At 55.8% G+C, this 24,239-nt stretch overlaps 1 protein-coding gene across 1 annotated transcript; it reads left to right on the forward strand.

Moving 5' to 3' along the window:
• Positions 1-7,105: 7,105 nt before the first annotated feature.
• Edaradd (EDAR associated death domain) lies at positions 7,106-24,216 on the forward strand. The gene is made up of 6 exons (XM_048368000.1): positions 7,106-7,201; positions 11,575-11,633; positions 14,003-14,042; positions 15,263-15,321; positions 21,129-21,174; positions 23,834-24,216. The coding sequence occupies exons 1-6, from the start codon at positions 7,171-7,173 to the stop codon at positions 24,214-24,216; spliced, it is 618 nt and encodes a 205-aa protein (XP_048223957.1). The 5' UTR covers positions 7,106-7,170.
• Positions 24,217-24,239: the final 23 nt, after the last annotated feature.

The raw sequence follows: 24,239 nt of genomic DNA on the forward strand, positions 1-24,239 counted from the left end.
CACTGTCCCTGGCTTCTTTTTGCTCAAGGCTAGCACTCTGCCACTTGAGCCACAGCGCCCCTTCTGGACATTTTCTATATATGTGGTGCTGGGGAATTGAACCCAGGGCTTCATGTATACCAGGCAAGCTCTCTACCACTAGGCCATATTCCCAGCCCAAGATCAGAGTTTTTAAGACCAGCTAGCGCAAAGGACCCTACCTCAGCAGACAAAGCTAGGTATGATAGAGCTCACCTATCTCTCCAACTGTGAGGGGAGGAAGCACAAAGAAAAGACTCACAATGTATACCAGCCTAGGCAAAAATTGAGACACTCTTTCAAAAATAGCCAGAAGACAAAGGGCTGGTGGCCTGGCCCAAGTGACCTAGCACCTGGTCTGAAGTCTGCTTTGCCACCTCGTAATCACAATGCCCACTTCATAATCACATTGTGCAGCTGGGCCCCAGGTGCCGGGTTCCCATGGCGTTCAGCCTGTGGCTCAGTGTCCCACGTGACAACTCTGCTTCAATGCGCTGTCCACAGGAGAACCAATCCATACTGGGTCCAAAGTGCACTGATTACTTATCACCAGGTCAGGGGACATTTGTTCTCTACCAAGTGTTAGTGCTCTGTGTATGTGTGTGTGTGTGTGTGTGCGCGCACGCGCGCACACTAAGAATTGTGACAACATTTTTTTTGTGTGTGCTAGTCCTGGGGCTTGAACTCAGGACCTCGCTGTCCCTGAGCTTCTTTTGCTCAAGGCTAGTGCTCTACCACTTGAGCCACAGCTCCACTTTCAACGTGTGTGTGTGTGTGTGTGTGTGTGTGTGTGTTTCTTTACATATAAGAGTCTTAGACTTTTCCTGCCCAGATCTCGATCTCCTGAGTAACTCGGGTTATAATCAAGAGCCACTGGTGCCTGGCTCCTGGCAAGATTTCAAACATTTAAAAGTCAAATCCTTTGATACTGTTTTCCCCAGCTCCTAATTCATGAAGCAAAGAATTTGTCAACCATGATCCTCAAACTCAGCTTCTCGAGGAGCAAGGGTACAGATAGGAGCCACCAGTGCCCGGGACACTTTTTGGTTTTGGTTTTTACTTCCTTTTGATCCTTTCCTGTCTATATAACCAACCTCTTCCGCTTGGCTCATTGGAACCCTCATTCTACTTCGTGAAACGAAGAGTTACCTGGTTTCAAAATAAAAATTAAAGCCTTCAAATGATTATAATTATGCCCTCTGATGATAGCCTGTTAATTGGGAGCTTCCTTAAAGAAAGCAATAACGTGAAAGGTGACCAAAATAAATCCAGAAATAAAAAAGATTTCAGAGCCTGTCACCCAGGTGTGCTACCAGCTGTCAAAACTGAGATCTGAGGACTGTGGTTCAAATCCAGCCCCAGCAGAAAATTCTATGAGACCTTTCCTGTCTGGGCTGGCAGGAAAAGATTTCCCATTAACTATAAAAAAAAAAAAAGTCAGAGCTGTGGCTCAAGTGATAGAGCACAAGCCTTGAGCAAAAAGAAGCTCAGGGACAGGACCCAAGCATCGAGTTCAAGCCCCAGAACTGGCCAAAAAAAAAAGTCCACCAGGCTTCCAAACACACATGGTCAAGGTCAATGGAGTGGGCAACCTGTCAGCCCAGGGGCCTTCACCAGAGCAAAGGGAAATTCCTGCAGTAATGACTCTACTTGACAGGCTCTGTTACCTGCAGTTATTTATTACTGTAATGGCTAGCGAGTAGGTAATGAAGACAATGGCACCAGGCACTTACATGTCCTAATACCAGCAAGAGCGTTGTTACTGCTAAAATTTTGTGGGTTCCTGACTTAGGAATCATCTAATTCTCTAATAGTATCATGAGAAGGGAATTTAGATGTGAGACAATTTATCTGTACTTGTGGGAGGGTGCTCAATTATGATTAATAAGGCATCTAGGGTCTGGAAACTAGTTTGTATGGCATAATAAAGATATTGCACACTGGGTTAAAGATTTTCCAAGCAGTTGGGAGACTTGTATGCTGAATTATATCTTGATGTAGGCATAAATTGCAATTTATATTTGGTGATGAGATTTCTTGTATTTCCTTTCTCCTGCCTTTGCCAAGTTCACAGGATGGAAAACAACTAGAACAAGCCCGCTGTTTTCCTGATGTAGAGCTATAAAGATTAAGCTTTCTTTACTAGAGAGCTGAGAAAGATAAATCTGGGAAAAAGTTAAAATGACAGGCATGTCTGAAAGATCCTAAATAAGAACTGCTGTCCATTTGTGAAAAGCTCCTTTGTGTAAGGGGCTTATTGTGCAGGCTGGAGGTGACTGAGTCTGCTTCTAGGATCGACAATAAAGTCAATGACTGGAAAAACGTGTTCTATCTTCTCCCCTTGCCTCCAAACATAATCATTTCACAGAATTCCCTCCACTCCCCGCCCCCCACCCCGGAGGTGGCTCCAGCCTCAAAGTTGTGCAAGGTGCTGTCAGCTTGGGTCTCTAGCACTTATATCCCACCTGGACTTCAGAGCTAATCTGCTTCGTGTTGTTGCCAGTACTGGGGCTTGAACTCAAGGTCTCTCACTCTTCCTTGGACTTTTTTTGTTTAAGCTAGTGCTCTACCACTTGAGTCACACTTCCACTATTTTTTTTGGGGGGGGGCTGGTTAATTAGAGATAAGAGTTTTGGGGATTTGTCTGCCTGGACTGGCTTTCAAGCCTGATCTTTAGATCTTAACTTCTTGGGATTAAGGTGTGAGTCATTGGTACCCAGTCAAGGCTAACCTTTTCAGACTCATCAGCTTTTGTGTGTGTGTGTGTGTGTGTGTGTGTGTGTGTGTGTGTGTGTGTGTGTGTGTGCCAGTCCTGGGGCTTGAGCTCTGGGCCTGGGCACTGTCCCTGAGCTTCTGTGACCCCAGGTTAGTGCTCTACCACTTGAGCCACAGCGCCACTTCTGGCTTTTTCCTAAAGCAGTTTATTGGAGATAAGAGTCTCTTGAGCTTTCCTGCCCAGGCTGGCTTTGAACCTCAGTCCTCAGATCTTAGCCTTCTGGATTGCTAGGATGACAGGCATGAGTGTCAGGACTAAAGATTCAATGAGATCATAAGCGTGAGGCTCCAAACCTGCCAAGAAGATACTGAAAATTATTTTTAATTGTATTTATACCGGTAATGTACAAAGGGATTCCAGTTCCGTAAGTTAGGTAATGAGGACGTTTCTTTTGGGACCGTGTCACCTCTCCCCCTCTCTCCATTTTCCCCTCCCCCGCCCACCCACAAGTTGGGCAGTTCATTTTCCACAGCGTCTGGTGAGTACCGCTGCTGCCTTTGTTCACCCTTTGCCCCTCCATTTCTGTGCTCCCCCTTCCCCTTCCCCCAACATAAATGAACGGACAACACAAAAATAAAATAAAAACCTCTTGTTTCCATTTTCTGCTTGGTAGTTCCATTTTCAATAGCACTTTTTTTTTTTTTTGGCCAGTCCTGGGCCTTGAACTCAGGGCCTGAGCACTGTCCCTGGCTTCTTCCCGCTCAAGGCTAGCACTCTGCCACTTGAGCCACAGCACCCCTTCTGGCCGTTTTCCATATATGTGGTGCTGGGGAATCGAACCGAAAGCTTCGTGTGTAGGAGGTAAGCACTCTTGCCACTAGGCCATATCCCCAGTCCCTAGCACTTTTTTTTTTTTAACAGTAAAAAGTGACCACAACACTCGCAGATCATGTCTTCTAATCTTTAGAAGAGGAGGAAAATGCACGGGAGGACTGACTTTCCCTCCTTCTCTTCCCCTCTCCCCTTTCCCCTCTTCCCTTCCTCCTTCTCCTCCCTTTACCCCTCCTCTCCCTCCTCTCCTCCTCCCCGCTCCTCCTCCCCCGCCCCCTCCTCTCCCTCCTCTTCCTCCCCCCTCTCTTCCCATCCCTTCTTCCGCTTCCCCTCTAAAGAGAAGAGGCCATGGAAGAGCAGAGCAAAAAGACAGATGTCTCCAAGACCAGGAAGAGAGATCTCACCAGAAGCCAAGCATGCTGCTACCCTGATCTTCAAGCTTCCAGGAACTGTGGGGACGGGGCCTTTCCGCTGTTCAAGCCTCCCATCACTGGTGCTTGATACAGCAACCTGAGCGGACTACTACAGGAAGCCAGCCTCCTTCAGACCCGAGAGCCCCAAGCTGTATCCCAGGCGTGGACTTCCCGCCCTGCCTCTCTGCAGCAGTCTCTTGTCCTTTGCCAGGTAAGTCACAGACACTAGGAGTGTTGACCTTGAGTGGCATCTCCGTGATCACCAACTGCACATCCTCTCCTTTGAGGAAGGAATGAGAAACTGGCCCCAGGGTGCGGGGGGGGGGGGGAGAGAGAGAGAGTGAGAGAGAGAGAGCAAGAGAGAGCAAGAGAGAGCGCACACATGCAGACACAGGACCAACCCCCCACCCCCGAACTGAAAACATGATTGCTTAGCTGGACAGCACTGATGGTTTCCGGATTTCCCTCCATATAATGTGCGCTCCAATGCCAACTGTGTTTTGTATCGCCTGTGCAGGAAACAAACCCTGGATTAGGTCCGAAGGACTCACACACATGAAAGCCTAGAACACAGGAAGTCAGAAATATCAGGGATCGAGTCTCATATTCTCACTGTTGGGAGGTGTGACCTTTTTGGCACATCAATCAATCTGAGCCTCAGTTTCCCCATCTGCAAAATGACAGAACTACCACATAGGATTCTCTCAGGAAAGTAACCGTGCAACATGACACTCATTGAGTGTGCCTGAATACAGAGGCGTAGCTGATGGCAGCTGTTAATAAAATCGTTTAAGGCCAGGCCACATCACATGAATTTCTTTTTTTTTGGCCAGTCCTGGGGCTTGGACTCTGGGCCTGAGCACTGTCCCTGGCTTCTTCCCGCTCAAGGCTAGCACTCTGCCACTTGAGCCACAGCGCCCCTTCTGGCCGTTTTCCATATATGTGGTGCTGGGGAATCGAACTGAGAGCTTCATGTGTAGGAGGCAAGCGCTCTTGCCACTAGGCCATATTCCCAGCCCCACATGAATTTCTTAACAAAGTTCTGGAGTTGTTTTTTCTCAGGCGGAGCCTCCAGAATCCACTCAGGGGAGCTCTGAGACCAGCTTTTCTAGAATGGACATGCGCACAAGAAGTTAGCCAGATGGACAATGACCTTTGGAACAGAACCTAACCCTCCCGCAGAGGACACATGGGGGAGGGGGGAGGAGAGGAGGCCCACACTGCCAGACCTGTGCAACGGAGCCCTAAAATGTCCCCTTCTCCTCAGCCAGTTCATCAGCCGGCAGCTCCCACCACGCCCCTCCCGGTGAGCTGAGCAGGGAGGCAGATCTGAGCTCTCCCTCCCAGTTTCTCACTTCTTTGTAGGCTGACTGTGCCATAAAACACTTCCTTTTTCTACAACACACGAAAAGGTCAATGGGCGTTTCTAAATGCAAGTCCTCAACAATCACTAGAAGAGAGCCAAGTAATTGGCTAACTTGAAAAAAAGAATTAGATTCCTCCATATGCAGATCCCGCTTCTGATACAGACCAGTAAACTCCGGACAGTGTCTCCTTCCTTGGTACCAGAGATCTGGCTGGGTCGGCGCCTCTGAGGTGTGCTTGCCTTTGTCGCCTCCTACCGGCTCTCGGTGCAATTCCGTCTCCTTGTTCCCCTTCCCCTTCGTTCCTCCCTGAATTCCCTCCAGGAAACCTGGCTAGCTACAGATTAGTTGTTAAAACATGATTAGTAAGAGCCTAAGTCTACTTGCATTGTAGAGGGGCCAAAAACAGTGTGGCAGAAAGAAAAATGCTGTTAAAGGTGTAAGTTCATATTAGAGAAAATTCTCAAATCTACTAACCAGAATTAATTCTGTAAAGCAGCAGGAAGGGGTGGGTGGGGTTAGCCAATTACTACTTCCATTCCCATTTGAATAATTCCTAGCTCGGAAAGTGAGAAGAATGAAGGAATCTTTTGCAAGTACTGTAGGTCACTGTGGGAAGCACCCTGAAAAAGCGAGGAGAGGAAACTGTAGAATTACACTTTAACATAGGTTCTGAGATAATGTGCCTCTGACAGCGACAGCCAAAGAAGCAGAATAGAGAATAGTATATTGTGGCTGTGTTGTTTTGGAGTACTTACTTCCTTTTTAGATCATTTGTGCATATATGCAATCCTACACAGCAATCCACTAGTGTCGATAGATAGATGGGTGCTAGATGGATAGATGGATGATAGATAGATGGACAGATAGATGGATAGATGGATCGATAGGTGATAGATAGATGGATGGATAGATAGATGGATGGATAGATAGGTGATAGATAGTTGCATAGATGATCAATAGATGGATGGATAGATAGATGATAGATGGATAGATAGATGGATAGGTAGATAGATGGATAGGTGATGGATGGATAGATGATAGATAGATGGATAGATAGATGGATAGATGATAGATAGAGGGATAGGTAGATGGATGGATGGATGATAGATAGATGGATAGGTAGATGGATAGATAGATAGATGGATAGATGGATGTATGGATAGATGGATAAATAGATAGACGGATAGATAGATGGTTAGAGAGATGGATGGATAGATGGATAGATGATAAATGGATGGATAAATGAGATAGATGGATAGGTAGATAGATGGATGGATAGATGGATGGATAGATGATAGATAGATGGATAGGTAGATGGATAGATAGATGGATGTATGGATAGATGGATAGATAGATGGTTAGAGAGATAGATGGATGGATAGATGGATCCTCCAGAGATCCCTGCAAAATCTAAGTAGCCTGTCACCTTCCCCTCGTGGACTCAGGGTTCAGAAGTTAAGATACAGCAGGGAAATCGCGTCCCCGCGGCTCCTGCCCCGCATCCCGCGTGGAAGACGCGCGTCTCGGGCGAGGGGGGGTGGAGCGAGGAGACCGAGGGGCCAGAGGGGGGAGAGGGGCGGGCGGGGCGGGCGGGGAGGGCGGGGCGGGGGGGGGGAGGCGGGAGGGCGGGGCGGGGGCGGGAGGGCGGGGAGGGCGGACGGGGAGGGAGGAGCCGCGCGGCCGCCGCCGCCGCCGCCGCCGCCGCGGGGCGCACCGTGCGCCCAGGTCTGGAGCCCCGCGTCGGAGCCGCAGGACGCCGGGCCCCCGGGGTCCCGCTCCCCGCCCGTCCCCGAGGCCGCCCCGCCCGGCTCGCGCGCCCGCCCGCATGGCTTCTCCGGCCGACCCTCTGCGCGCAGGTAAGGAGACCCGGAGCGGGGATCGCGGCCCCGGAGCTCGCCCGGGGCCCGCCGCCGTGACGGGGGTGGGGGCGGGGGGCGGGGGGGACCCCCGCGGGCCCCGGGCGAGCTCCGGGCCCCGGCCTCCCCCCCTCCCCACGCGCGGCCCCTCCGCCCACGCCGCGGCCGGGCCGGGCGGAGCCGTGCGCTTTTGTTCTGCGCCCCCCGCGGTGCCAGGTTGCAACAAGTCCCGCAAAGTGCTGGGTTCCGGGGTCCCCCCACACACACACCCTCGCCCAGGGGCGGCCTCGCGCCCCCCTCCCCGCGCCCTCCCCGCAGGGCCCGGGCCGTCCCGCGCTCCCCAGGCCCCTGGGCCTTGGCTGCCTTCGCCACGGTGCGTGGGGCTCGCACCTGAGGCCCTGCACCCCCTGAGGCCCAGCACCCCCCAGGCCCTGCACCCTCCCTCCGAGGCCCAGCACCCCCCAGGCCCTGCACCCCCCGAGGCCCAGCACCCCCCAGGCCCTGCACCCCCCGAGGCCCTGCATCCTCCGAGGCCCAGCACCCCCCAGGCCCTGCACCCCCCCCAGGCCCTGCACCCCCACAGGCCCTGCACCCCCCGAGGCCCTGCACCCCCCCCCAGGCCCAGTACCCCCCCAGGCCCTGCACCCCCCAGGCCCTGCACCCCCCGAGGCCCTGCACCCCCCCAGGCCCTGCACCCCCCCCCAGGCCCTGCACCCCCGAGGCCCTGCACCCCCCAGGCCCTGCACCCCCCGAGGCCCTGCACCCCCCAGGCCCAGCACCCCCTGAGGCTTCTCTGTAGTTTCACCCGGATCTAAAAATCCTGCTCAGGCTTCATTCACCACCCACCCACAACCAAGAACCCCGGGGAGTGACCTCCAGGAAGACCCCCATGCTTCCCCAGGCGGGGAGCGCTGCCCAGCCCTCTCGCTGGAGTTGGGAACTAAGGGGCCCGCATCTCTCCCGCCTTCCCTCTCTCCACACCCACCGTCCCTGCTGCCCAGGAGCCCAGGCTGCTTGGGCTCCGTTTTGGTGGTAAGGGAGTTAAAGGAGCCCCTGGGGGGAGAGATGTACATGTAAGGTCTGCCTGGGTCCCCCAAATCCTTGGCCCCAGAGAAAGTCGGGGTTGACAACCTACTCAAAAAAATAAATAAATCCTTGAGGGGTCTACGGCTGCTGAGCCCCCTTAGGGGTGACGGAAATAGGGATGAGTGGGGGACGCGGGATCGCAGCCAGGGTCGGCTTGGGCCGCTCCGCCCAACATGAAACAGATGCACCCGCACCTGACCTCTAGGGGCCTGCACGGTCCCCAGGGGTGTGAAGAGAGCAGGGTGGACACCCCACACCCCGATGGTAGACGGGCCCACCTGCCCCTCCCCACCCTTCTGGGTCTGAGCGGAGCCCTCCCCCCACCCCCCCCCCCACCAACAAATCCTGAGCTCAAGGGTGAACCAGGCAGGACCTCCCCAAGTGTGCCCCTCTGCACCAGCCCCTTCTTCCCCCAAAGCTGCTGGAGTGTGGGGGGAAGTGGGGCTCCCTCCTCTCCCCCTCCCCCCTTCCTGTGGCTTAGGACTCCAGGGTGTCTTTGGAACCAGTCATGAAAACAGCTGTGGGTCAAAAAAAAAAATCCTGAAATCCAAGTTCAAAGAGTTGCCTTTAACTCTTGGCTAGGAAGCACAAAGAGCCCCGCTCTCTCAGCCCAGGAGGCTGGGGAAAGCTCCGGAAGCGCTCCCTGCTCCCCTCTGCTGCCTCCGAAACCCAGAGCTGTTTGAACTTCCAGTGGGAAAGTCTCCCAGGAACTGTGGGCTCCTCTGGAAGGGGACAAGGAAGGGGAGCTCTCAGCAGGTTGACCTATGCCCCCAGCCTTGCCGAGGTATTCTGCTACCACCGCGGTGTCCTCATAGATGTCCAGATGAGACGCTCTGGACAAGTACCAGCGAAGGTGCCCGCTCTGCATTCTGTGCCCTCCAAAAGCTCCTCAGACACCGGGCCTCTAGGGCTTCTGGGTTTTTATGAATAGTGTGATTGAAGCGTGGCCAACCATGTAGAAGTGTGATTGGACAAAGACGGTTTGATGTAGCGATGTGATTGGACAAAGAGGGTTCAATGCACAGAGTGATTGGATGAAGAAGGTCGGATGTAGAGATGTGATTGGACAAAGCAGGTCCGTTGCAGAGATGTGATTGGGCAAAGAAAATCTGGCTCAGTTCTCCAGACTGAGGGGACCCTGCAAGGCTGGCAACTCGGATTCTTCCTGCCTGCCTGCCTCCCCGCCCCGGTGCGGCGTTCCTTCAGCACAGGATGCACCAGGACCTTCTGATACAGCGATCTTTGAAGCAAGTTGGTGGCTAGTTCCAAGGCAGACAGACAGGCAGGGCGAGGTGAGGGTTCCCACGGGGTCCCCTGGGGAGGCTGTTGTGAGTCAGAAACAGGGGATTCAACCCAACGCACACGTCCGCACGTGCCGTGGAGAGGCCCGGGGGCCGGGAGCGCGGCTGGACGTGCTTTTACTGCGTGGCTCCCACAGTCGCCCCTCACGGGGTGTGGCGTAAGCACTCTCCATGGGGGCTCTCTTTGACCCCTCACGTTACAGGTGAAGGATATGCGATCGCCAAAACCAAATGACTCTACGGCCCCCAGCCGCTCACCAGCTGGTGTGGGGGGGATCCGAGCTTGGTCGTCATCGCCGTGCGGGGAGACCAGGCAGCTTTGAGAGGGAACCTAGGCCAGATGGGGTATGACAGCCAGGACGGGGCCCCGGTCCCCGCTCGCCCTCGCCGGGCCGTCGGCCTTGCCCTCCCCGGGCATCTAGATAAACCTTCGGGTAAACCTCCTACTTGTGACTCCGTCTCACATAACTGGGGGTGCCCTTCACCCAAAAGCCGCCTTGCACCAGCAACTGTGGGCCCTGAGGGTCGAGTTCCTCCACCTTGACCTCGGCCGGCTACCGGAGTCGGTGCTGGGGACACGCGTGGGCGCCGCCCTGGGCCGGCCTTGCGCGCGCGTGCTTGGCAAGTACAGACGTTGTTCGCGGCCTGCTGCGCTGCGAAGGCTGGGGCCGGCGGGAGGGCCGCAGACGGGGAAAGAAAGTCCCGGAAAGGCCTCTGTCCTAGTTGTAAGCAGAACCCCTTCTCGGGCCTGCCTCGTCTCACGGCTGTGCTTCAGGAGACAGTCAGCCCCCTCGTCCTTCCCTGCTTAGGTTCCATGACCAAAACCAGAGACGCGTGCCACCCCAGCCCTGCTGCCTTCTGCCTGTCCCCCCCATATGCCCGCGCTCCGCCGGCCCGGGCTGCAGGCTGGTGGTCACGCGGGTGGCACTGTTAGGCTGCTCTGAACTCTCCGCGTGGACACCTCCGGGGCCGCACCTGCGGGCCTGCCCAAGGCCTTAGTGTGGACTCCCTGCAGGGCGGGTGGGGTGCAGGTGGGGACCCCCCCCCTTCCACCGGCACCCAGAGTCCCTTCCTTGCTCTGCGCTGCTGCCGCAGTGAGACTCTTCCCTTCCCCACCGTGGCTGCCACTCTCCTCCCTCCTCTCGTTTGCCGTCTCCTCCCTGTCTTGCAGTGAGTCTGTCTTCGGGAGTCCCATCTAGCTGTATGTCAGCGCTAATGAGGAAGGGGGTGAGGGAGAGCAGGAGGGACTTCCTGGGATGCTTCACGGGGGGGCTTTGCTCCCACAGAACAGGAACCAGGATGGGAGAAGCCGGGGAAGAAAAAACTAGAAAGCCGAATGGAGGCCAAGGCCGCCAGGACCCGTCTGACGCACGCGGACTTGACGCTCTCTCCTGGGCAGGCCTGGGCTTTGAGGCTCTCCTGAGCGATGCCGCCCCATTCTTGGGGAGCACTTGTCAGCTCCTCCCCACCCCACCCCAAGCCCACCTGGGCCTCCGTGGGCTCCGGGCCGGCTCTCCGCTGCAAGCCGTGCAATCCATCTTTTCTCTCCTGTGCGTCCGTTTCAGTTCAGCTCTGAGTCTGAGTTCCACTGGAAGGGTGGGAAATCGCCTGGCTGTCAGAATTGGGAACCTGCTCCTCTCCCCCCCCCCCCCCCGGCCTTAGGGCCACAGAAGAAGCAGAGAGGTTCGTGTGGTGTCGGGATGTCTTTTTGAGAGTCCCGGAGAGGGACCGGAGCGCTGCCGTCCCGCTGCCCCAGCCTGGGGACTTCCTGGGCGCTCTGCGGCCGTCTCCGTGCCCCGTGCCAAGCGGGCGTGTCTCTACGGGGACTGGACGCCGCTTCCCGGGGCCCAAGCTGCCCTGCATGTTCTGACGTGTGGTCTGCGTGTCTGTGCTCTGCTAGAGCGCGGCACAGTTTCCATTCTTGGGGTTGCTGGCAAAGGTTCTTTCCATTGGCTGAAATTCTTTCCTTTTCTTTTCTCTTTCCAGATCAGATGGCCAAGGAGCCGGTGGAAGACACAGACCCCAGCACTTTATCCTTCAACACGGTGGGTTCCAGATTGTACTGTGGTGGCCACATGTAGAGCTTGGCTGGCTCGTTCGTTCCTTCCTTCCTCCCTCTCTCCCTCCCTCCCTCCATCCCTCCCCCCTCTTTCTTTCTTCTGGTCATGGGCTCTGTCCCTGAGCGTTTGTTGTTCAAGGCTAGCACTCTTCCGCTTGAGCCACAGCTCCACTTCCAGCGTTTTGAGGTTGATTGGAGATAAGAGTCTCGCAGACTTTCCTGCCCAGGCTGGCTTCAAACCCCAATCCTCACATCTTAGCGGCTGGAGTCGCGAGGATTTCAGGTGTGAGCCACCGGCGGCCAGCTCTGTCCCTGTCCCTGTTACTCGACATTTTCAGTATTGAGTATTTGCAGGAGGATCTGGTACCCAGAGTCGGGATTTTTATGAGATTAGCTTCTGTATCAATCACAGTGTGGCATATGGAGCAATAAATTTCAGATTTCTCTGAACCAAAAAAAAAAATGGTGTTAGATCCTGTTCTTGTTTTGTATATATTAGAATTTTTCCGTTTTTAAGTGTGTGTGTGTGCGTCAGTCCTGGAGCTTGAATTCAGGGCCTGGGCACCGTCCCTGAGCGTTGGTGCTCAAGGATAGAGCTCTACCACTTGAGTCCCAGCTCTGCTTCTGGATCTTCGGTGGTTCATTGGAGCGCAGAGTCTCGCAGGCTTTTCCGCCCGCGCTGGCTTCCAACCTGGATCCTCCGATGCGGGGCAGCCCGCTCTGGTCTTCTGGGTCGTCAGGATTCCAGCTGTGAGCCGCCAGCCCCCAGGAGGGGCCGCTTCCTTTCCCTCCTCCTTCCTGCCGCCTTGTAACTGCTGCTGGTCTGCCTCGCCACCAAGGCCCGCCGACCGCAGGCCGGGAGTGGATGTGTGACTAAGCCAGCGTCTCACCCTCGCTTCCGTGAGCCTCCCGGGAAGGCGGCTCCCCCACTTCCCACCCAGCCCCGTCCCGCTCTGCCCCCTCCTCCACCACCCCCGGTGCTTTAGGCTGCTGGTCCTTCGCGCCTGCCACCCCTCCACCCTCTGGCTCTTGTCCTCCCTGCAGCTGGCCTCTGCGGTGAGCTTGCCCCTCCCCCGCCCCCACCCCCACCCCCAGGCCGGACACCAGCTCAAGCTGGTGACCTGCACTGGGTCCTGCCCGCGTGCTTGTCCAGGTCTTTCCACAGCTGAACACTGTGTTGAATCTGGGGGTGCTGTAGATAGGGTCCTGTCGAGGAAACGGGCAACGGGTGCAGGGGAAACCAGTATGTGACCCCCACGGGGCTCCCCTGGCCCTGCGCTCTGGGGATGGGGTGAGGCGAGGAGCTGATGTCGTCTTGGGCAGAGCTTCTCGACTTTCTGGTTCTGTGTGGTTGCCTCTGGCTTGTTTATCGCTGCTGGGAAGGGGAGGCGGCTCCACCTCCTGAAACGTGACCATCCAGCTCCCCGGCACCCCCGGCAGCTGGAGAGCTCCTCGATCGCACCTTTATGTGCTTCTCTCCTCTTCCGGGAAGGCATACGGGGTGTGTGTGTGTGTGTGTGTGTGTGTGTGTGTGTGTGTGTGTGTGTCAGGACAGGAGTGGGCACATGCGCAGTCTCCTCGTGGAAGTCTTCACACTCGCCTGTCCTGTTTAATCTGAGCCTGATATCAACAAATTGAACATAGGTGACTGGCTGTAAGAACTGTGTGTGTGTGCGTGTGCGCGTGTGTGCTCGCGCACGTGCGTGTATCTGCACATGCATATGTGCTGGCGCACACATACGCTGGTGCTCTGGCTTGAGCTCAGGGCTGGTGCTCTATTGCTTGAGAGCCATGCCTCCAGTTGCAGCCGCAATCTGAGCTCTTGGTGGCAGGTTGACTCTCAATGAGGTGTGAGCATCGACGTGTGAGCATAATTAGTAACTGATTCTTCGGTCTTTGTGCCGTGGATAACACGGTTGTGTCCTAGCTTGGAATTCAAACCCAATTGTGAGCAGTGCCCGGAACACATGTCCATTGACTGACACCGAAATGCAGAGGAGAAATGGCTCCACCCATAACCGCACATAGACCGGAGCCCCTCGGTGCCGGCTGCGGGGACTAGGCAGGAAAACTAACCTTGCCCGACAGAGAGGAAGTGTGGTTGAGTGGTCAGAGCTCAGGGGTGTAGAAGAAGCCCTTCTCTGTTTGATGTTCCAACATTTGCTTCTTGGCTGCCTGGATTTCATTTCTACAAACAGAGAGTGAAAACAACCAGTAGGTCAGGCCTGTTGATCATGCCATGAAAACCTTCCAAGGTTTTAACCGGAAATTATGACTTACCCTGCACAAAGCTTTTGTTATGCTTTGATCTTCTGACGTTTAAAACTAACCCTTCTCTTTCATTGGTTCCTACAGTCAGACAAGTACCCCATTCAAGACACTGGACTCCCGAAAGGTACGTACGGTAATATACCTACTTGGATTTGTGATTACTGTCTTGAACCATGCACTAATGAAAGCAATTTTTCGCTACTTAAGATTGTAAAACGGAAACACGCTAGTGCTTAGCTAATAGCATGATGCACAGCGTGTCTAATTTTGTTAAAATGTATAATTGGGAGCTAAGCCCCAGTAGCGACTCAGAAGCCCGGATCTGAAAATTGTGGTTCGAAGCCAGCAAATCTGTGAGACTCTTACCTGCAGTTAACCACCCCCAAAAAGCCAGAAGTAGCCAGAAGTGGCTCAAGCGGTAGAGCGCCAGCCTTGGTCAGAAGGCCGGTGGCAGCGCCCGAGGGCTTCGCCTGGCCCTGGGCACCATCCGGGCTATGACTGCAGGCCCAGGCTGACAAAGAGTCCCATCCGGGAAGGCTGGGCGGCCACCGCCGTCCCTGGGGAGTTAGTTAGCTCGAGCAGTTGGCTGATCCTATCCTTGACCGTGGGGGGGGAGGGGGGCGTCTGCCCCTCGCACCAGGGGTTTGGCTGACCTTCCTGGCTCTGGGGATGGGAAAGGATCCTGCCGCAGGGCTGAGAGGACGGACCTGCTCGGAGCTCCGGGCGAGCACAGCCGAAACCACACACAGCGGCAGGTGTGTCCCCAGGGGGACGGGGCACGGAGACCTCGCAGGAACAGAGCAGAAGGTCAGGGGCTGTGGGAGGCGGGCTTTGCAGACGCCCCTTTCATGTCCCCATGAAGAAGAGCTTGGCGGGTGCGATCAATTCCTCCATGGGCCAGCACGGCCTGCAACCCACTGAGCACGGGAAGAAGCGTGCGTGGTCCCCGGGAGCCAGGCAGGCTGTGGAGCGGACTTTGCCTTAAGAGAAATGCTGAGGAGGGACCTTTTTTTTACTTCTGCCAGTCCTGGGCCTTGAACTCAGGGCCTGAGCATAGTCCCTGAGCTTCTTTTTGCTCAAGGCTAGCACTCTGCCACGTGAGCCACAGCGCCACGTCCAGCTTTTTCTGTATATGTGGTGCTGAGGACTCGAACCCAGGGCTTCATGCATGCTAGGTGAGCACTCTACCACTCAGCCACATCCCCTAGCCCTGAGAAGGGAATTTGCACTTAGGTAATTCAACCCCTACCAGTTTATCAGGTGTCAAGGTGATACCTGGCCTTAACTTTAGTCTTAACACCAGGATGAGTTCTTTCCAGTCAAGTTGTGTGTTTTTTTCCCTAGCTGAGGAATGTGATACGATAACTTCGAACTGCCCACCCAGCTCCGATGACCCACATCAGGTAAGAATAATTTCAGTGGCTTGCCGCCCCCTTCGGTACGCAGTAAGCCACCTAGGTCTTTTTTTTTTTTTTTTAAAGAATGATCTCATACAGTGCTTTAGAAATAAAGAATGGTCAGATAGGATGGCACACACCTGTAATCTTGGGCTGTATGGGGAAACTATCTCAGAGTAAACAAATAGCAGAACTTAGAGATAACAACACAACTGAGTTATCTCAGCAAGGTAGCATCTCTTCTGTCACTCTGAATTCTCTGGTCTGCTCCCAAGGCAAACGAACGAACGTGGCTCCAGGCACTGACTGCAAAAGCACAGCCGGGCAAACCACCCAAGATGCGTGCTATGCGGGTGGCTGCGACTCTCCTACAGTGCTCGCCCTGCCTTCCCTCTAGAGGCCAGAGCCCCATGCCGTCCCACGATGCTCGGGACTGACCCAGGCAGGGCCTTAGCTGCTGCTGTTTAGGGAATGGGACTGGGGCCTGGAGGCCTGGCGCGATGAGCTGGGCCTGTGTCCCCTGCCCTTCGCGGCTCAGGAGGTTAGACTCAGTGTGGAGCCTTCCCGAGGCCGAGAGACTGCAAGCATTTCCCAGCCTCTAGAGCTCTGAGCTAGATCGCCCTCCCTCCCTCCCTCCCTCCCTCCCTCCCTCCCTCCCTCCTTCCTTCTTCCTTTTCCCCCTGGTTTGTTTGTTTTGGTGTGCATGTGCCAGTAATGGGGCTTGAGCTCTGGGCTTTGCACTCTTATCGCTCACGGATGGCACTCTACCACTAGGCCTCCGGTTCCAGCTTTTTGCTTGTTAATTGCATTTCAGAGTCTCACAAATTCGTCTGCCCAGGCTGACTTTGAACTGTGATCCTCAGCTCTCAGCCTCCCGGGTGGCTAGGATTCTAGGTGTGAGGCACCAGACATCAGCTTCGGTGTTTCTTTTTGGATTCTCCAGACATTAGAAAACAGACTTCAGAGCTGAAGGGGTCCCTAGAAGCCTGCTGTCCAGCCCCTCAGTACAGAGGAGGGAGCCCAAGACAGTCCATGAGAGCAGGGGTGTAAACCTGGGCTTTGTCCAGCGCCACCCCACTCCCCATGGTCCCCCCCCTAGTGGGTATACCAGCTGGCAGAATAGAAGCGCATGCTACCAGAACCGCATCGGCCCACGGAGGGCTGGCTGCTCCTGAGAGGCAGACTCCCGGGCAGCAGACCCGAAGCCCCGTGGGCCCACGGTGGCAGGGCCCGGGTGGGCGGGCGGGCCGGCTCCTGCCCGAGTCAGCCCCAGCCGTCAGGCCCCTGCCTGCCCCTCTGGCTGTGCAGCGATCCTTTCAAGCTCTGACAAGACCTGCCTCCTCTGAGGGGGAGTCCCGCGGTGCCCGCCGCGCGCTCCAGAGCCCTCGCGGCGAAACCCTAGCCTTCCCCTGCACCCCGCGCCCCGTGGGGCGGCGTCATTTCAGCCTCCCTGCCCTCCTCAGCCGCCCACACCGTTCTTTCCCACGCCAGCCCACGAAGGGCTCGAGATGCCGCTGGCCCGCCACACTTGTGGGGGAGCAGGAAGGGATCTCCAGGGGTCGGCTACCCTGGGGGGGGGGTCAGACGTTCTGAGCCGTGAACATGGCTTGGTCTGGCCTCCTCCTCCTCCTCCTCCTCTTGTTTCTTTGTCTTCTCCTCTTCCTTCCCTCCTCCCCTCCCCCCGCCCCAAGCAGGCTATGCTACAATGGACACCCGTAGTCACTACACCTTAAAACACACACAAGCCATGCCAGGCAGACTTAGGGCCCTTAAGACCAAGAGAAATTCTCTGTCGGTCTTTTGATAAACCCGGACAGTGTTCCCCCAAACCGATGATGATCTGATTCCAGCTCCCACTGATAGTTCCTCAGGATGTCTGCCCTCTCCTGCCCCTCTTCTCCCCTCCCCCCTCATTTCCCTTCTCCCCTTCCCTCTCCTCCACCCCCCCCCCACTCATTTTTTTCTCTCTTTGTGAGTGTGCATTGAACTCAGGGCCTTGCGCTTGCTGGGCCGGCATCCACCGCGGTAGCCATGCCTGCAGCCCCTTTGCGGTGCTTATTTTGATAAGGTCTCACCAGGTGACCAGCTGGGCTGTACTCCTCCTATTTATGCTTCCCTGGGTGTGTCAGGTGTGAGCCCTGCTTTGTAAGGACTAGACCAGCACACACACACACACACACACACACACACACACAGAGGAATAAACCATCCAAAAGTTTAGATAGTACTTCACCTCAGTAAAACGTTTCCTCCATGAACACGTGGCCCCAAGTAGCCAGCCTCCAGTCCCTGAGAAGTGTGCACCACGGGGAAAATGACAGCCCCAGCGACTCGTGAGCACACTTCCTCTACACCCAGCCTGGCTTCTGCCACCCCTACCCCCTTCACGCACAGCCTGGCATGGGTGTGAATGAAGCAGATAGGAGCCGAGACCCCGCCCTTCGGGACTAGCTGCTTCCCCACGGTCTGCCTGTGTTCGCATGCAGAAACCGTAGCCTCCCGCCCAGGGCTCCGCGGGGCTTCTGAACAACAGCCAACCCTCCTCCCGCACAAAGGGAAAGCCCGTCTATCTTTCATCTTGGAGAGCATGGCAGAGGTGTGGAATTACACCCGAGGCTGCCCCCTCCTCCAGCTGCAGAGGGGGCCGGCCTGCCTCGCAACGGGGCGCAAAACTCGTGGGTTTGTCCTCAGCCTCGCAAAACGCCACAGCGTTCATTTCCAAGTCTGTCCTCCCGTATTTAGGATTCCTTTCATCCTCAGTGCAGAGACTCCTGACCCCCGAGGTCTCGCCTGGACCTCGGCCCTGCTTTGTGCTGGCTTTATTCTGCCTGTGCCTTTTAATTTTAGTTTTGGTCGGTCGTGGGGCTTGAACTCAGGGTCTAGACACTGTCCCTGAGATTTCTTTTTGCTCAAGGCTAACGCTAGCCTAAGGATAGCGCTCTATAGCGCCACTTCCAGTTTTCTGGTAGGGAACTGGAGGTGAGAGTCTCCCAGACTTTCCTGCCTGGGTTGGCTTTGAACCGCCATCCTCAGATCTCAGCCTCCTGAGTAGCTAGGGCTGCAGGTGTGAGCCACCAATGCTGGGTGTCGCCTGTGCCTTTTTAACAGGAGTCCCGGGATAGCAATGCTGTGCACACACCTTTGTTTCACTACTGGATAATAAGGTTGAGGTGGCAGGTCTTTTTGTCTGTGTTCCAGGCCGTAGAACATTCTCTTACACTGAAGAAGCACTCAGTGAAGTCAGTTTCTCAAACATACTTCCAAATAAGTGGGCAAGGTGTCCATTTTTACTGTATGTGTGCTATACGTCAATAGAATGTTAGTGCAAGCCAGGTGCTCGTGGCTTCCGCCTATAATCCTAGCTACCTGGGAAGCTGAGATCTGAGGGTCAAGGTTTGAAGCCAGCCCAGGCAGAAAAATCCAAGAGACTCTTCTTCTCCAGTCAGCCAGCAAGAAGCCAGATGTAGAGCTGTGGCTCAAGTGGTAGAATGCTAGCCTTGATTAAAAAAAAAATAAAGTTCAGGGGAAGTGCCCAGGTACCGAGTTCAAGCCCCAGGACTAATACATACCAACCCCCCCCCCCAAAGAAAACAAAGAATCCAGCCGTCCTTGAGCAAAAAAGCCAAGTGAGAGAACAGGGCCCTGAGTTTAAGACCCAGTACTGGCACACACAAAAGAAGTGAAAACAAATAGTTACTGTTATTGTAACATAGTAATTTATTACAAAGAGTTGGTTGTTGTTTTTAAAGACAGAGTCAGTGGGAAGTTCACAGTATAATATTAACGTCTAGGTGTGGTTAACTAATAGATGTTCTGGGTCAGTTTTGGGAATTGTCACCACTAAAGGCTACTTGAATTTCACAGGCCCAGGTAAAGGCGTTAAATGATGTAGATTCCTGCTAGGTGAGCCCTAATTACCATTGCACCCTGGCATTTGAAATCCTCTCTTGGAAGCGATTTACTAAAATATGTTCTTCAATCAGAGAGGTCAAACCTTCGCGTTGATTACTCCCCCCCCCCCCGAAAGCTAGCTAAATAACTCACCTGGATGGGTGGTCCCCCAAATGTGTAAGTCAGGAGGGTGAGGGGCTCCTGGTGATCTAGGCTGCCGCCACCAGGAGGCAGTGGCGATCAGACTTTGGTCTTCAGGGTGACTGGACGTGGCTTTGGGTCCTGCATTCACCAACTTCCTTGTGTGTGTCAGCATTCTGGGCAGACACTGGCTTTGGAATGTGAGAAATCAGGTCAGATATGTCCTGTGAGACACTTTTGTTTGCTTGTTTTTAGTAGAGGACCTGCGAACTTTCTGCCTAGGCTGCTCTCAAAACTCAGTCCTCCAGCACCCTGCCTCCTGGCTAGACTGCAGCCATGAATCACTGTGCCCAGCTTCACTTTTGTTGTTGTGGTTTCATACTTTCTTTTTTTCTTTATTGGTTCTGAGAATCGAACCCAGGACCTCAAGCTTACTAGGTGAGCACTTGAGCCTTGGGTTTTTCTGAGACCGTCTCGCTTGGGTAGCCACAGCTGGTCTCAAAACACCTGCCTCAGCCTGCCAAGCGCTGAGAGTACAGGTGTGCGCCTGGCTTTGTAACCGAGTTTTTTACTTAGGGGGAAACCTCATGTTTTAGCAGGGACCACAAATACCACAAAACCTGTCAACGTCTGGCGTTCGTGCCTCTCGATACGACCTGCAGTTCCTGTTCTGTTTCTAAGGCCCGGGTTTCCAGTTCACTGAGCAGAACTGACTGTGCCGATGGTAGCACACGCAGGCCTGCCCGGTCCTGCTGGAAGCCTGCAGGTGTGCCGAGGCCGGCTGCGAATGGAGACCCCCGCTCGGGGCTTCTACACGTGAGAGGCTCGATGGAGGCCTTCCTGTCCTCCACAGGCCCCCTGTGGCCTGTAGCTGTCACACACACACGCGCGCACACACACAGATCTTTTTCTTTCTTACACACACCCGTACTTAGAGAGAAAATGGAAAAAAAAGTTCAAGTTTCAAGTTCAAGCAAATGGGAAGGAGTTACGTGTCGTCCACAAGCTGGTTTGGTTGATCCAGTGACGTCAAGGAAGAGGACTCAAACCAGAGCAGGGATTTGATTGCTTGGATTCCTCGGGGAGGGACTCTCCTGCGCGGGGAAAGCAGGAGATTAGACTGTGCTTAGGTGAGGGTACACACCCCTCCCCGGGGGATCCCAGGGCTCTGAACTCACACGGAGGAGAACGCCTTCCTAGATTAAAGGATGACTGCGTAAGATTGTGTAAAACACGCTTTCACCGTGGAGTTAGCACATCCCTGTGTCTGGAGGTACTGGGCTTGAACTTGGGACTTCATGGTCTCACGTTTTTTTTTCTTTCTATCAACGGTGGCGCTCTACCACTTGAACCCCAGCTCCACTTCCGCCTTTTTGCTGGTTAACTAGAGAGTCTCATGGGCTTTTCTGTCCAGTCTGGCTTTGAACTGGGATCCTCAGATCTCAGCCTCCCGAGTAGCTAGGACGACAGGCGGGAGTCACCAGGGCCGGGCTTCATCTGCTGTTTCACACAGCACACTGATGTGCTCCACGAATGCATCTGGGGTGTCCCCCCGCGGCCGGCGCCGTTCCCTGCACGGGGACAGTGATGACACCGCCACTCCCCCGTGGTCGGGATTTTAATTCTTCTCTTTGGTTGCTATCATAAAGGTGACGTACAGCGGGGTCACAGTCACACGAGTCCAGTCATGAATGCATTTGTGGGCCATGTCACCCCCTTCCGTCGCCCTGGCTCTCTCGCTGCGGTCGTGATTTTCATGAGGGTCGCGTTCTGCTTTCTAGGGAGAAGAAAACGGCTTTGCAGACAGCACCGCAGAAGCCCTTTCAGGTAAGGCGACCAACCGGGAAGCTCCGGGGGCCGCGGGGATGGCTGCACGGTGAACCCGAGTTGAGATGTGTTCATCATGCGCACGTGTGTGTGTGTGTGTGTGTGTGTGTGTGTGTGTGTGCGAGTGTGTGTTTTCTGGGAAGCAGCGATCGAGTACGGGTCACCTGAGCACAGAGCTTGCTTGGTGACCCTGCGTCCTCTTTGCCTCGTCTGGGGACGGCGCAGGGACTCGGCGTGTGGTGCGCCTCCTTCCTCCGGTCCCGTGACCGCGTGGAGCCCCGTCCCTCGTGGCCCGCTCCCCAGCTCTGCGTGGGTCACAGGCGCGGGGCTGGAAGCAGCTCCGTGGATGCGCCGGGGAATCCTCGGGTCGTCCTGGCGGACGGCATGGCCCTCTGCATGCTGAGGTCTCCTCCTCCTCCTCCTCCTCTTCCTCCTCCTCCTCCTCCCTCCTCCTTCTCCTCCTCCTCCCTCCTCCTCCTCCTCCCTCCTCCTCCTCTTCCTCCTCCTCTTCCTCCTCCTCCTCTTCCTCCTCCTCTTCTTCCCTCCTCCTCCTTCTTCCTCCTCCTCCTCCTCTTCCTCCTCCTCCACCTCTTCCTCCTCCTCCTCCTCCTCCTTCTCCTCCTCTTCCTCCTCCTCCTCCTCCCTCCTCCTCCTCTTCCTCCTCCTCCTCTTCCTCCTCCTCCTCCTCCCTCCTCCTCCTCCTCCCTCCTCCTCCTCTTCCTCCTCCTCTTCCTCCTCCTCCTCCTCTTCCTTCTCCTCCTCCTCCTCTTCCTCCTCCTCCTCCTCCTCTTCCTCCTCCTCCTCCTCTTCCTCCTCCTCCTCTTCCTCCTCCTTCTCCTCCTCTTCCTCCTCCTCCTCCTCCTCCTCCTCCTCCTCTTCCTCCTCCTCCTCCTCTTCCTCCTCCTCCTCCTCTTCCTTCTCCTCCTCCTCCTCTTCCTCCTCCTCCTCCTCTTCCTCCTCCTCCTCCTCCTCTTCCTCCTCCTCTTCTTCCTCCTCCTTCTCCTCCTCTTCCTCCTCCTCCTCCTCCCTCCTCCTCCTCTTCCTCCTCCTCCTCCTCTTCCTCCTCCTCCTCTTCCTCCTCCTCCTCCTCCTCCTTCTCCTCCTCTTCCTCCTCTTCCGCCTCCTCCCTCCTCCCCTCCTCCTCTTTTTCTCCTCCTCCCTCCTGCTTTCTTATTATTATTTCTCCTCCTCCTCCTCCTCCCTCCTCCTCCTCTTTCTCCCATGCAGTCTTGAATTGAAACCCTTTATACAATACCAGATAGCGTTTATAAAGTGCCAGGGTCTGACCGTGTGGTTCGGGCTCTGGGCTCAAGCAGTCCTTCTGCCTCAGCCACTGAAGCAGTGGAGGCTAAAGCCGGGCCAAATCTCCACCCTAGGTGCACCCCAGGACTTGCAGCCTCCCCCACTGCTCTGGAGGTGTCTTAGAAGTCCTGGGGCAGCTGCTGAAAATAACCCCATGCATGCCCGGACCCCAGATTAATTAGCTACGCATGTTGACGGGAGGGGCCAGACACGGGACACAGCGAGCCCGCCCCCCCCCCCCCCCGGGGTGGTGGTGAAGGTGGGTGTTCCACCCCACGAGCAGAGTGGAGAGGCAGCTTTCCCACGGCCTTCCCGTCACCGGCTTGCACCTGCTCGGCCCAGGCGTTCACGGGGCCTCTCCTTAACCCTCGGCTCCCCGTGCTCAGCACGCCACGCCTGCACAAGCGGCACGGGGCACGGGGCCCGAGGGCCGTGGGTCCCGGCTCCAGGGCAGCGCGCGTCGGGCACCTTTCCCCTGCCCTCCGCTTGCTGAGTCGATCTCCAACCTATCTGTGGTTTTAGGGCATTTTTGACACTCTTTGTCCTGTGTGCGTGTGTGCGCACGCGTGTGCACAGGCACAAGCATGCACGCCAGGGTCTTGAACTCAGAGCCTCTGGCTCTCCCTTAGCTTTGTTGTTGTTGCTCAGGGCTGTCTCTCCGCCCCTTGAGCCACACCTCCACTTCTGGGTTGTTTCTGGTTAATTAGAAATGACTCTCGAGGACTTTCCCGCCCAAGGCTGGCTTGGAACCACCATCCTCAGATCTCAGCCTCCGAAGTAGCTGCCGGGTCTGAGCCGCCATGCCTGGCTCTTGTTTTGAAGCGTGCATACCGCACGGGCATTCCAGTTTTGTTTTATTGCAGTACTAAGGTTTGACCTTGGGGCTTTCTGTTTGCTAGGCAAATGCGTGAACATTGGAGCCCCACCCCTAGCCCTTTCTTTTGCTTTATTTTTCCAAGTAGAGTTTTACACGGTGCCCAGATTGGTCTGCGTGACCAGGACTCCCTCCGCTCTTCCTGTATCGCCAGTGCAGCGGGCATGACCTCCACGCGTGGATCTTTATTGGTTGATGGGGAATGAACTCCTGCCCTCTGCTGGCTTCTAACGGTCACCTCTGCCTCCCAGGCAGCTAGGATGAAAGGCTCGAGGCGCTGTGTCCAGCCAGGTTTCATGAAGAGCTTTTAAGGAGTCATGTGACCCGTGATCCCCCACCACACTGAGTTTGGTGTGAAAATCTTGTGGGTCAAAGGGAATGTGGCTCAGTGCCTAACCTGCAAGGTCCCGAGTTCAAGCACGCCTCCCCCCCCCCCGCCCCCCCCCCGCCCCCGTGACTTGCGTGTCCCCTTCCTTCCTGCAGGGGACAGCCAGGACCCGCCGTGTCCGGAAGACTGTTCCTGCTCCTCGTGTTCCCTGCGCGCCCCCACCATTAGCGACTTGCTGGACGACCAGGACTTACTGGACGTGATCAGGATCAAGCTGGACCCGTGCCACCCCGCCGTGAAGAACTGGAGGAACTTCGCCAGCCGGTGGGGCATGTCCTACGACGAGCTGTGCTTCCTGGAGCAGAGGCCGCAGAGCCCCACGCTGGGCTTCCTGTTCCGCCACAGCCAGAGGACCGTGGCGCAGCTGCTGGAGCTGTGCCAGCTCTACCACAGGGCCGACGTGGAGAAGGTGCTGCGCCGGTGGGTGGCCGAGGAGTGGCCCCGGCGGGGGCGGGCCGATCGCCCCGCCCGAGTCTAGACCGCCCCGCCCGCCCGCGGGAG

Source organism: Perognathus longimembris, chromosome 18 (assembly GCF_023159225.1).
Source record: "Perognathus longimembris pacificus isolate PPM17 chromosome 18, ASM2315922v1, whole genome shotgun sequence".
NCBI lineage: Eukaryota > Metazoa > Chordata > Mammalia > Rodentia > Heteromyidae > Perognathus > Perognathus longimembris.

What these genes read in the sequence shown, in the direction of transcription:
- Edaradd (XM_048368000.1), top strand. Translation starts at nt 7,171, where the DNA reads ATGGCTTCTCCGGCCGACCCTCTGCGCGCAG. An exon ending in GCACTTTATCCTTCAACACG is followed by an intron (nt 11,634 to 14,002) that starts GTGGGTTCCAGA and finishes TGGTTCCTACAG; the next exon opens with TCAGACAAGTACCCCATTCA. An exon ending in CACCGCAGAAGCCCTTTCAG is followed by an intron (nt 21,175 to 23,833) that starts GTAAGGCGACCA and finishes TCCTTCCTGCAG; the next exon opens with GGGACAGCCAGGACCCGCCG.